Source organism: Nomascus leucogenys, chromosome 22a (genome assembly GCF_006542625.1).
Source record: "Nomascus leucogenys isolate Asia chromosome 22a, Asia_NLE_v1, whole genome shotgun sequence".
Classification (NCBI taxonomy): Eukaryota; Metazoa; Chordata; class Mammalia; order Primates; family Hylobatidae; genus Nomascus; species Nomascus leucogenys.
This window is the reverse complement of record NC_044402.1, coordinates 54,183,108-54,196,089: the sequence shown is the minus strand read 5'-3', so window position 1 is coordinate 54,196,089 and position 12,982 is coordinate 54,183,108. Positions and strand designations below refer to the sequence as shown.

General features: G+C 53.7%; 1 protein-coding gene across 2 annotated transcripts in view; it reads left to right on the top strand.

The window, feature by feature from the left end:
- Positions 1 to 5,252, top strand: part of COL11A2 (collagen type XI alpha 2 chain) — a 29,660-nt gene extending 24,408 nt beyond the window's left edge. For both annotated transcript variants that reach the window (XM_030802888.1, XM_030802887.1), the window contains 12 exons: positions 133 to 186; positions 451 to 558; positions 672 to 725; positions 866 to 919; positions 1,162 to 1,269; positions 1,423 to 1,476; positions 1,778 to 1,813; positions 2,000 to 2,053; positions 2,168 to 2,435; positions 2,998 to 3,110; positions 3,463 to 3,669; positions 4,118 to 5,252. In XM_030802888.1, coding sequence (XP_030658748.1) covers positions 133 to 186; positions 451 to 558; positions 672 to 725; positions 866 to 919; positions 1,162 to 1,269; positions 1,423 to 1,476; positions 1,778 to 1,813; positions 2,000 to 2,053; positions 2,168 to 2,435; positions 2,998 to 3,110; positions 3,463 to 3,669; positions 4,118 to 4,258 — 1,251 coding nt within the window. In that variant the 3' untranslated portion in view covers positions 4,259 to 5,252. The remainder of the gene's footprint in view (positions 1 to 132; positions 187 to 450; positions 559 to 671; positions 726 to 865; positions 920 to 1,161; positions 1,270 to 1,422; positions 1,477 to 1,777; positions 1,814 to 1,999; positions 2,054 to 2,167; positions 2,436 to 2,997; positions 3,111 to 3,462; positions 3,670 to 4,117) is intronic.
- Positions 5,253 to 12,982: the final 7,730 nt, after the last annotated feature.

Sequence of the window (12,982 nt, the reverse complement as noted above, 5' to 3'; positions counted from 1 at the left end):
CCCTCTGCATGTGTCCCTGTGTATGCACGTGTGTGTGTGCATGTGTATGTGTGTGTCTAGGACAGGAAGGGGGAAGAGTTGAGCCTGGCTGCCCATGGCCTCATGTGCTCTTCCTTCCCGCTCCATTTACAGGGTCCTGCCGGCTCGCCTGGTCCCGAGGGGCGACAAGGAGGGAAGGGAGCCAAGGTGAGGGAAAGGCCGCCCTGCTGCTGGAGCATCCCCTCTGCCTCCCACCCCTCAGATGCCTCCGTCTCCAGTGCCTACCCCATGTCCACCTCTCCCATGTTGGGTCCTTTTGGGGACAAGCATTCCCTATACTTGTTCCTGCACTAGGGGCTCCTAGAGTTTGGCCCTTCCTCCCTGCCTCACACCTTCCACCTTGGACCCTCTGCCCCCTGCCCATACCCCACTCCTCTGCCCTTCAGGACACATTCCTTGTGTGTGTTTCAGGGAGATCCCGGTGCTATAGGGGCCCCGGGGAAGACAGGCCCGGTGGGTCCTGCAGGCCCAGCAGGGAAACCTGGCCCTGATGGTCTGAGGGGGCTCCCAGGCTCAGTGGTGAGTCACTGCAGGGAAGGGCTGGGCTGGGCTGGGGTGGGAGTGAGGGGCCATGGGAGGGGTACAGTGTGGGGATGCTCCTCCTGACCCCTGTGGTCCCCTTGAATCTTCAGGGTCAGCAAGGCCGACCTGGAGCTACAGGCCAGGCTGGGCCCCCAGGTCCTGTGGTGAGTGACTGGGATTGGGCTGGGTGAGGGGTGAGGGCAGTGCCCTGGGACTGAGCTGAAGCCCTGGAGGAAGTGGAGGCTGTTGGGGAGAACTTGGTCCCACCTCTCCCTCAAGAGAGTGACTTCCCATCTCTTAACAGGGACCCCCAGGGCTGCCTGGTCTCCGGGGCGATGCTGGAGCCAAGGGAGAGAAGGTGAGTGACAGACAGACATGCGGCCAGGTGTCTCTCCCACCACCCTCGCCCCTGAAACCTGTGAGACCCGAGTGCCCACTGCTCTGCTGCAGGCCTCTAGCAGCCAGTCCCAGGGGGTCCCTGCTCAGTGAGGGCCACTCACAGACCCTGTGCCCGGCTCCCTCTCCGTGTCCTCTTGGCACTTCTCCCCCATCCACATGACTCCTCTTTGCATTGTCTTGACTGCCTACACCCTTCTCTAGGGCCACCCAGGTCTCATTGGACTGATTGGGCCCCCGGGTGAGCAGGGAGAGAAGGGAGATCGGGGACTTCCTGGGCCTCAGGGCTCCCCTGGGCAGAAGGGCGAAACGGTGAGTAGAGGGCATGGTCCCGGAAGTTGTGGTGGTTGAGAGTGGGGTGGAGAGGGGTGGAGTTGGAGTTGGGACTTAGCTGTGGGTGAGCGAGCAGATGCTCAGGAGGGTGTGGGAGGAGGACCCAGTTGAACCAGCCCCTACCCTTCCTAGGGTATCCCAGGAGCATCCGGCCCCATTGGTCCTGGAGGACCCCCCGGCCTCCCCGTGAGTACTGCATCTGTTCCTCCACTAAATCCCCTAAACCCCTCTGCTGCCCGCCCATGGCCTCCCAATGACTTCCACGAACTACCAGCCTAACAAGCATAGTCCTCAGGGTCCCCCATTTGTCCTGTCACCACCAGTCCCTCCTCCCCATACTTCCAGGGCTCTGAATGTCCTGGTATTCCCACAGGACTGCCCCTGCCGTGGGAGGGGACCCTGTGGACTTGGGACCTTGCCTCCCCGCTCCTCTGAGTCCTGTCCTTCCCCTGCAGTGACCGTCTTTTTCTTGTTCCTCATTTCACAGGGACCTACTGGCCCCAAAGGAGCCAAAGGAGCCACAGTGAGTGACCCCCTTCAGCTCTGACCTTTGCCCCAGCCCCTCTGGACTTGATGATGTCTCTCCAGGGCAAATAGACTCCCCCCAAGGAGCCCCTTATTCCAGCCATGAGGCTGATTTGATCCTTCTGTGACCTTGATCCATGCTTGACCTCTTGACCCCTCCATGACTTAATTTATTCCTTGTCAGGGCCCAGCCGGACCCAAGGGAGAGAAAGGTGTGCAGGGCCCTCCAGGACACCCGGTGAGTGAGGAGTCAGGGCTGCTCCCAGGGCCATCCCCCTCTGCTCCATTGCTGCCATACTTCACCCTCACACCAACCTTGTCTCTTGCCCTCTCCATCTGTCCCTGTACCCAGGGTCCCCCGGGCGAGGTGATCCAGCCACTGCCCATTCAGATGCCCAAGAAGACTCGGCGCTCGGTGGATGGAAGCCGCCTGATGCAGGAAGATGAGGCCATACCGACCGGGGGAGCCCCCGGCAGTCCTGGGGGGCTGGAGGAGATCTTTGGCTCACTCGACTCCCTGCGGGAGGAGATTGAGCAGATGAGGCGGCCGACGGGGACCCAGGACAGCCCTGCTCGCACCTGCCAGGACCTGAAGCTGTGCCACCCAGAGCTTCCCGATGGTCAGTGCCAGTCTCAGGGCGCACAAACATCTCCCCAACAGCATGGGTACTGAACAAGCAGAATGGATGCTGGGGCAGTCTTGGAGAAGGTGTTGAGTTGAGGGTGAGGGCTGAGGGGCTGGGAACTGCAGCTATTTACCAACCAGGTCAGAAGTATCCCAATACTTTAGCAACTGATCTGGGTCAGTGTGTACCAGTTGGTTATCAGCCCAGTGTCTGCAGGAGCAGATAAACATACATACATGCACACACCTGTTTGCACCTGAACAGATGAATCTGTGTTAGCGCCTGCAACCACATGTTGTCCCAGTATGAGGCTGTCCATACTCGGACCTCCTCCAGTCAGAGGGCCTGGGGTTACTGTTGGGGGCAGAGGTATCACGTGATGAAAGTGGGCTGCAGCAGTAGGATGGGCTGGATTCTAGGGCTCTGGGAGGGAGGAGGACCAGGAGACTAAGAGCATGATGGGGAGGGCTGGGAGGGAAGAAGGAACGTGGGGGCAAAGAGCATCTTGGAGCCTGGACCTAGGTGGCCCTGACCTCCCCTCTCCCTCACCCAACAGGAGAGTACTGGGTCGACCCCAACCAGGGCTGTGCTCGGGATGCCTTCCGAGTTTTCTGCAACTTCACAGCAGGGGGTGAGACTTGTGTGACGCCTAGGGATGATGTCACTCAGGTGAGAGCTGGCCCCTGGCTGCCCCTCCCCTGCCCCCTAGTGCACCCCCTCAGGGCTTAGTGGTTTCTGGGTTTTGGTGACAGTCCCCTAGCTGTTGCCCTCCCTGGAGCCTGCCACCCCTTCTCCACTTCTTAGCTCTTTCTTCCTTTCCTTCTCACCGGTCCTCTGATGCTCACTTTGCCTTTCGTGTACCCCCAGTCTCCTGGCTCCCACTCAGCCCCTCACTTCTTTCCCAGCCCTTGCCTTCCAGCCATTCCCTGCTCATGACTCTGGCTCAGCTGTCCTGGTGCTGTAGATGCTCCTGAAGCCCATCACTGTCTCCCCCTGAGGCCAGCCCTCTCTCTCCTTCCAGTTCTCTTACGTGGACTCAGAGGGCTCCCCGGTGGGTGTGGTCCAGCTCACCTTCCTGCGGCTGCTCAGCGTCTCAGCCCACCAGGACGTCTCCTACCCCTGCTCTGGAGCAGCCTGGGATGGTCCCCTGAGACTCCGCGGGGCCAATGAGGATGAGCTGAGCCCGGAGACCAGCCCCTATGTCAAAGAATTCAGAGATGGCTGCCAGGTGGGAACAGGAAGAGCTGGGTGGGGGGCTGATCTCAGACTCAGGCTGGAGGAAGGAGGTGGGAAGACCCCTTGGGCTGGGCACCCCGGGGGAGCAGGGAGGAGTCCATCCTGCTGGATTGTCAGGGATGCCTGAGGGAGCTCAAAAGCCGGTGAGGAGGGTGGAAAGGATGGAAGCCATCGGGTGAGGTTCACTTGGGTACAAACACCAGCGTCACACAGGGTAATGCAGACGTGTACACAGACTGGCACATGGCTGCCCAGCAGAGGCACACGGTGAGGGAGAAGCAAACACACACACACGGGCACACAGACACTCCCAATCTGTACATCCTGAGTCACCCTGATGGGGCCAGGGTGCTCAGAGGAGAGGTGAGCCTGGGCCTGAGGTTAGGGGGTGGGGGGTGCCTCCACCCTGCTCACACTGTCTTCCTTGTCTCCCCCTGAAGACACAGCAAGGCCGGACGGTGCTGGAGGTGCGAACGCCTGTGCTGGAGCAGCTGCCAGTGCTGGATGCCTCCTTCTCAGACCTGGGAGCCCCACCGAGGCGGGGAGGGGTGCTGCTGGGGCCTGTTTGCTTCATGGGATAGGACCATCTCTGTCTGATCCTGTCCATCGGAACCAGGCCCACCTGGAATCCCACAACATCAGCTCTGTGCCACCTCCCAAGAGGGCTCCTCACTATCTAGGGAGCCTTGGGCCAGGGCACGGAGAGCCCTCAGTCGGGCAGGCCAGGGGAGGGGTGAAGTGGTTGCCTGGACACCCTACGGGAGGAGTGGCATCTGGGGCTCTTGGCCCTCCCACCCGGAGCCTGTGACCCGTTAGAGAGCTGAGACCCTTATTTAAAACTCACCTCCCAATCACCCCAAACAAATCGAAGAGAAGAGAAAGGACATGGTGTATTTTGTATTTAAAAGTAATTATATTAATTATTTAAAGTGTGGAAAGCAAAATAACAAAAAAGAGAACCACCAACAAAAATCAGCAGACGGTGGAGACAGGGCTCTCGGGGGTGGGCTCTGGCACCCACATCCTGGCATCAGGACTTTCCTCAGTGACTGTGTGTGGGGGGGGTTTCAGGGCTGAACCCCACCTCCCTCCCACCTTCCTCCCACCTTCCTCCCACCTCACCTGTCGCACCCACTGTGAAAGTTGGAATATGTGGTCTCTCTGGCCTCAGGGCTCTGACTCTGCCAGGGTGGGGCTCTCTAACCCGCAGGTGTTGGCTGCCTGGCCCATATGCCCACTGTCTCTTCCACTTGATCTGGGTCTGGCAGGCACTGCCTGCTACTTGAGGGCCAGGATGCCCCCACGGAAGAAACGGAATAGTGTGGGGTGTGTGCAGGGCTGCATCCAGCAGATGGCTGGAATATTAAAATTCTTCTATATTGGCTGGTAAATTGCCATGGCCCTGAGCCACCGAGTATGTTCGTTGCCACCCCGTCCCTCCCCTGGGCACCCCTCACTTTCCCTGATCCTGCAATTAAAGGGTTAATATGTGGCATATGGAAGGGACTCCCAGGACCCCTGTGCCCAGCTTCCATGCTGACTGATGGTTAAATAATGTGATTGTCTCCTCCCAGGTGTCTGTGTCACTGCTTGTGTTGTTATTTCAGTCTCCCCTGACAACCATCTGATGCTTCCTCTTCCCAGCTAAGTGGTTACCAGAATTGTATGGCTTAATCCAGATACCCTGCAAGCCCTGTCCAGCTGGGGTGTCAGGGCCCAGAGTTTACAAAGCCTGGGTGACTAGCATAAAATTACAAACGATGCCCCAGGGACACCAGGTAGGGGTTTGGGGTCCCTATGGCTCCAGGTTCTGACACCGGTGTGCGATTGCTTCTGGGTGTGGGTGGGACGGTGCTACATAGCCCAGTCTAATCTCTGTAAATGGGGAGGCTGAGGCCCACTTCCAAGACATTTACTGCATCTGTACCTCTGGTCACCTTATCCCTCCCCATCAGCCTTGTGCTGTGCTGTCATGAAGACAGGGCTGTGGCCAGGTCCTCCACACTCGCATGTAGTCATGTGCATACTCTTTGAGTCTTTGTGTTGGGTGGAGTCGCACAGTCCCTGCCTGTGTCCCCCCACTGTTGACTGTCCCCCACTTCCCTAGCCTACCTCTCCTGGGAACTCAGAAGCTCTGGTCCCTCCGGGTTAGGTGTCCAAGAAGTCCTCTCTTCCAAGGCTGGCCGCGCAGCCGGGACCCCCTAGCTGGTGCCCATGGGGCTTCACATTCCCAAGCAGCATTGCCTGTCAGGGCGCTGCATTAAAAAGTGTTCCAGGGCCTCATCCCAACTTCCTCTTCCTCAACCCTCTTCCTCGCGGGCGCCAGACTCAAGAGTGCGCGCCTTTGTGTCCCGGTTTCGCATCCGCAGCCTCGGGGCGGGCCTGGCTGGGCTGCCCTTCACCCCGAGCCCGAGCCCGGGTAGGCTGCGCCCCGCCCCTCCTCCCCGTACTTCTTCTTCCCAGCGTGTCCCCAACAGCATCGGCTTGGCCGTTCCGGTCCCAACTCATTCTCGATCGCAGGAAGCCCCACGTGGGCCTCTGGAGGGCCACCCTGGCCCGGGCGGGTGAGCGGAAAAACCTCTCGAGGGTGGAAGCCGCTCCTCGGCGCGGGCGCCTCCGCCTCTGCCGCCCCCTAGTGCCCGCGCTGAGACCGCGGCCCCGCGCCGGGTGAGCTGAATAATCCCGGTCCCTCAGATGCCTCTCCCTTGTCACCCGCTGAACCCCCTGACCCAGAAGGCCGAATGGAAGAAGCCCCTGATCTCATCTGTCAGGGGTCCGGTGGTGGATAGGTTTTCTGGGATCACCCATGCCCTCCATCTCAATATCCAAGGCCCAGGGGCTTCAGACACCCCTTCCCTCCCTCTCAGAGTCAGATCAAGAGAAGATCAGATCTAAATAGGTGCCCCCCATCTGTTTCGCCCGCACCCACTCCCAGCATAGCCGAGCTGGAGCTGAGGTTTCTTTGGCGCTCTTTCTGCAGCTGGAGCCAAACCCACAGAGGTCGCCCCCCGAACAGCAAGAGGACTTTCCCAAAGGTCACGTTTGGTCAGATGCTCTGAGTTCCAAGGGCTTTTCTGCATGGAAACAATGCTGTACAGTCACTCAAATAACATTTATATACGGTGGCTAAGTCCCCAGGCCAATTCACAAAAGCCTATTTAATTACACAGTGCTGCCAACCAACCCCATCTAACAGTTTCATGAGAGAGTCTGTGCCAAGTTGCTGTTGAGGAGGCCAGGCCCACAGCCTTCTCTTGGCAGCTAACTTCTTCCTCCCCTCCAGAAAGCTAGGGCCAGGCTCTAAGGAAAGGTGGGAGGGGTTTAAGGGCAGGGCTGTAGAGGTGGGGTTTTGGGGTGGGGCTGGGTGTGAATAGGGCAAGTGCCTGGGCCTCTGGGCCTGTGGGTATTGGCAGTGTCTCCATTGGCTAGTGGGCAATGGAGGCTTCTGGATGGGGTAGGAGAAGATAGGGAAGAGAAAGGCAGAGGCTTTAGGAAACTACTTTGGGTTTGACTGGGGCAGAACATAAACTCTTGTTGGAGGGGCCAAGTTCTGAAAAGTATTGACTGCCTATGGAAGGAGTTGAACTTGAACCCAAAAAGTAAGAGAGAGTCATTGATGGTGTTTGAAAAGGCGAGTGATATGATGGAATTGTGCGCTGGCATGGTGGCGGAGGAGAGGAGGGTTTGGGATGGGGCGCACAGACAGATCATGCTTTGTTTTTGTTTTTTCAGACAGAGTCTCGCTCTGTCGCCCAGGCTAGAGTACAGTGGCGCCATCTTAGCTCACTGCAGCCTCTGCCTCCCAGGTTCAAGCAATTCCCCTGCCTCAGCCTCCTGAATAGCTGGGACTACAGGTGCGCACTGCCATGCCTGGCTAATTTTTGTATTTTTAGTAGAGACGGGGTTTCCTCATGTTGGCCAGTATGGTCTTGATCTCTTGACCTTGTGATCCTCCTGCCTCAGCCTCCCAAGTGCTGGGATTACAGGCGTGAGCCACCGCGTGGGAGATCATGTATAGAGAGGGAGGGCTGTAGGGTGGGCCCTCTGGCTTGTCACACACTTGGAGCTGCTTTTCAGCTTTGGGCTTATATTTTTAGCATCTGTAACTTATAGTTAAAAAATAACTTGTGAAATAAAAAAAAAAAAAAACTTACAGACCACTTACATCACTGTACCTGGGCGGGAGCACCACATATCCTAGAAGGCCATGGGCTACACGGAGCTGTTCTTGCCCTCCCTTGGCTGTCTTGCATGCTGAAGTTCATAGTTTTGAATGGACCAGGGCAGGTGGGGGTGGAGATAAGACAGAGGAGGGAGTAAATCAAAACAAGGCTCTCAGCCTGGGCAACAAAGCAAAACCCCTTCTCTCTCTCTCTCTCTCTCTCTTGGAGACAGGGTCTCTGTCACTCAGGCTGGAGTGGAGTGGCAAGATCATGGTTCACTGCAGCCTCGACCTCCGTGGGTTCCAGCAATCCTCCCACCTTAGCCTCCCGAGTAGCTGGGTCTCCAGGCATGTACCACTAGTTTTTGTATTTTTTGTAGAGATGGGATTTTGCCCTGTTTCCCAGGCTGGTCTAGAACTCCTGGGCTCAAGCGATCTGCCCATCTCGGCCTCCCAAAGTGCTGAGATTACAGGTATGAGCCATCACGCACAGCCCTTTTTCTCTACAAAAAAATAATTTAAAAATTATTTGGGCATGGTGGCATGTGCCTGGAGTTGTAGCTACTCAGGAGACTCAGGCAGGAGGATCGCTTGAGCCCAGGAGTTTGAGGTTGCCGTGAGCTATGCTCCTGCCACTGCACTCCAGCCTGGGTGACAGGGAGAGACCCCATCACAAACAAACAAACAAACAAAGGGCTCCAGCTGCCTCAGAAAAAAGTTTCTGTGTAGTAGCTGGTGGCCACCTTGTTTTGTGGTTGTTTAGCCCCTTTTCCTGCAAGTGTGGTGTGGTCAGCAGGGAGCATCAGGGCCACACTGGAGCTTCTTTCTGTTGAGCTGTGCAGTTCACAGAGACTGTACATGTGTAGGCCATAGTTATGTTTCTCAACTCAAACTAGAGTAAGCAGAAGTCACTTTGAGTGCTTACAATTGGCCTTCTGTTATCTTTTCTCTCATCTTCAGAGTAGTTTCATGGGGACTGGCACTGACAGCAGACTGCCATCTCAGTAGGGAAGACCCGTCCTGCTAGTCCTTGAATAAAGACCAAGGATATCTACATGGGCTTCTCCTTTAGGGCTCTCCCCACACGGCCAGCATGATAGAATGAACACAGCTCTCAGCTTCAGCGAGAGCCAGCATATCACCCTGTCTGGCTTTCCCTCAGTGGGCAGGCGCAGGTCAATCCATTTTGTGTACTTTGCTCTGGCCTCTTTTTTTTAATTTTTTTTGTTTTTGAGATAGGGTCTCACTCCCCTTGCCTAGGCTAGCATGCAGTGGTGCAATCATGGCTCCCTATAGCCTTGACTTCTTATGCTCAGGTGATTCTTCCCCCTCAGCCTCCTGAGTAGCTGGGACTACAAGCGAGTGCCACCATGCCCAGCTAATTTTTTGTAGTTTTAGTAGAGATGTGGTTTCTCCATGTTGCCGAGGCTGGTCTCAAACTCCTGGGCTCAAGAGATCCCCCTGCCTCAGCCTCCTAAAGTGCTGGGATTATCTGGCATCTCTTTTTTTTTTTTTTTTTTTTCCGAGATGGAGTCTTGCTGTGTCGCCCAGGCTGGAGTGCAGTGGCACAATCTCGGCTCACTGCAACCTCCGCCTCCCAGGTTCAAGCGATTCTCCTGCCTCAGACTCCTGAGAAGCTGGGACTACAGGTGCCCGCCACCATGCCCGGCTAATTTTTTTTATTTTTAGTAGAGACGGGGTTTCACTGTGTTAGCCAGGATGGTTTCTTTCCTGTGCGTCCGTGTGAAGAGACCACCAAACAGGCTTTGTGTGAGCAACAAGGCTGTTTATTTCACCTGGGTGCAGGTGCGCTGAGTCCGAAAAGAGAGTCAGCAAAGGGTGGTGGATTATCATTAGTTCTTATAGATTTTGGGATAGGCGGTGGAGTTAGGAGCAATGTTTTGGGGGCAGGGGGTGGATCTCTCAAAGTACATTCTCAGGGGCAGGGATAATTACAAAGAACCTTCTGTCCCCCAGGCTGGAGTGCAGTGGCGTGATCTCGGCTCACTGCAAGCTCCGCCTCCCGGGTTCACGCCATTCTCCTGCCTCAGCCTCCCGAGTAGCTGGGACTACAGGCGCCCTCCGCTGCACCCGGCTAATTTTTTGTATTTTTAGTAGAGACGGGGTTTCACTGTGCTAGCCAGGATGGTCTCGATCTCCTGACCTCGTGATCCACCCGCCTCGGCCTCCCAAAGTGCTGGGATTACAGGCGTGAGCCACCGCGCCCAGCACTGGCCTCTCTTTCTATTAAAAACGCCTTACTCTAGGTTGAAGGACTTTTGGTTCCTGAGACATGGATGGTTTCCCAAAGTACAACAGATAAAAGCCACACTGGCTGTACCGCAGCTCATGTAAAGGTCATGTTCCAGGTCTTGGCCACTTCACCTATAACAGGCTTGGACTCCAGCAGAGCCTCAGGCCAAAGAATGTGGGTCATAGAGATATCTTCCTCGTTGTGTTCACATCTGCCCCGGGCCTGGGCTATATTGTTGGGTCAGGTAATTGGCCTGCTCTCCTCATGAAATAAGGCATACCGGTATTACTAATGCTGGGAGAGATTTCTTATAATTCCATCACTTTCCAGTTGTGGTTATTTGTATTAATACCTGCAGGTTTTCCTTACTTTTAGAACTGCAAATCTATAGAAACAAACAAACCCCAAACCCAAGAAACATGTTTCCGACATTAGGATTAGGGAGAAGATGAGAAATAGCACCCTGTTAGATTGGGGCCCTGGGGAGAGAGGGACTCAGACAAAAGAGTTTGAGTGGCAGGTGGTCTAGTTTTGGGTGGGTTGAGCAGACTTAGGGCCAAAGGTGGCACTGATTCTAGCTGGCAGCAGGGCTCTCTATATTTCCTACTGAGACTTCTCCTTCCTTTAGCTTGTCAGGGATGCTTTGCTTCTGAGTTGCACATTTAACCTCAGCATCAGTTTCTTCACCTGCAAAGTGGGATAATACTTGCTCTGTAAAGGAATAATTCCCCCGTTAGTGACAGCCTTTGCAATGGAAAGGGAGGGGAGGGACCTGACAAGCTGTCTTGGTTCCATTTCCACGTCTTGGTTATTGCTGACACGCGGGTGTCTGGGGCATGCTGCTGTCCCTTTTACACTTTTGATTTTAGTGCTGTTAAAACTCCCTACTTACTATTATTATTTTTTGTTACAAATAGCAAAATCTGATTCAGAATAGCTTAAGCTCCAAAAGGAATTGATTGTAAACATATTGGGTTTCTCAGGATTTGAAGACAGAGTTGACTCAGTAGGGAAGAGTGAGAGCAGTTCTGGGAACCTCAGGGGCTCATGGACTTTGTCCCTGGAGTGTGGATACCCACCACTCAGCAGAGCTGCTCTTGACCTCTGTGTCTCTGGGCTCCATGGTTCAGAGTCATGGAGAGACAATCTGATTGGCTTAGCTTGGGTCATCTCTGTCCCTGAGAACCAATTTTCTGTGGCTGAGGGCCCAGTGTACCAACAAACAGGTATGTAGGACGCCTTTTGGTGGAGGTGGAGGGGTGTTGGGGGCACTGTTCCCAGATAATGTGGCATCCTGAGGCCCCCGGGAGATGTCCGCTCTCTTTCCCTTCTTCACTTCTGTCTAAACAGACTCCTTTGTATGCATTTGACCAGCATGATACAACCAGCCCCTTCATGATCACATTTGCTCCCCCTGCCACTCAATCTCCTGGATGGCCAACCCAAAGTCACATTCAGCGGCTGTGGCCATGACCTCTCTAACCTCAGAGGCCGACATCTCTGCCAGCTCATATTTTGCCACTTTGTGATTCAGCACATAAACTTTCGTGGCTGTTATATCCAGGGCTGCATTGTGACTTCTGCAGGCCCTATGCACTTTTCTAAACAATAAATTCAAAATCATACTTATGATTGTGTTGACATACAGGCAAGTATATTAATATTATATATTAAAATATTTTCTTCAGCCTTAAAATAATTTTTTTTCTATTTTAAAAGAAATGTAAACATTGCCACGGGCCCCTGGGAATCTTGTGAGCCCTAGGCACTGTGGCTACTCTACATGATGGATCCATGGGCCCTCCATGTGTCTTTGTTAAAGATTTTACTGTTTTACTCTTAAAATGTAATCACAATTCTATTACCACAATTTTAATAATCATTCCTGTTGTCATCAAATATCCAGTCAGTGTTCAGATTTCCAAGACTGTTTTGTAGGTTTTGCGTGTGTGTGTGTGTGTGTGTGTGTTTGACTCACAATCCAAATAAAGTTGATGGTCTTCTAATTTTTTAAAGATCTACATTTTCCGTTATTTATTTAAAGTACTTTTTGTTTACTTTTATTATGGACAAATTTAAGCCTATACAAAAGTGGTTTATTATTGCTTTTTTTCTTTTTCTTTTCTTTTTTGAGATGGTCTCGCTCTGTCTCCCAGGCTGGAGCGCAGTGGCACAATCTCAACTCACTGCAGCAACATCCGCTTCCCAGGCTCAAGTGATGCTCCAGCCTCAGCCTCCCAAGTAGCTGGGACTACAGGCGCCAGCCACCATGCCCGGATAATTTTTGTATTTTTTGTAGAGACAGAGTTTTGCCATCTTGTCCAGGCTGGTCTCCAACTCCTGAGTTCAAGCCATCTGCTCATCTTGGCCTCCCAAAGTGTTGGAATTACAGGCGTGACCCACTGAGTCTTGCCTGTTATTGCTATTTTAAAAAGAATTAATACATATTAAAACTCTTTTCCAGTTCTAATTTTGAATACAGTAAATATCAATAACAATATCATAAGTAAAGCTTTTCAGTGTTTTCAGTAATTTTTAAGAGTATAAGGGGCTTATATTCTTAAAAAATTGAGAGATTTTTTTCAAATTGAGATTTAAAAAAATTGGGAATCACTAATCTAGAAGAACTGTTAAAAATAGTCATGCCCACCTGTGCTCACCCTTAGAGCTCTGGATTCAATCCATCTGGGGCGTGAGCAAAGGGACTTGTGTAAAATTTCCCCAGGCAATTCCAAAGTGCAGGCTGAGTTGAGAACCTCTGCTCTAAACTGGAGAGATCCCAGTAAGAAATAAGCAGCCAGGCGCAGTGGCTCATGCCTGTAATCCCAGCACTTTGGGAGACCAAGGCAGGTGGATCACTTGAGGTCAGGAGTTCGAGACCAGCCTGTT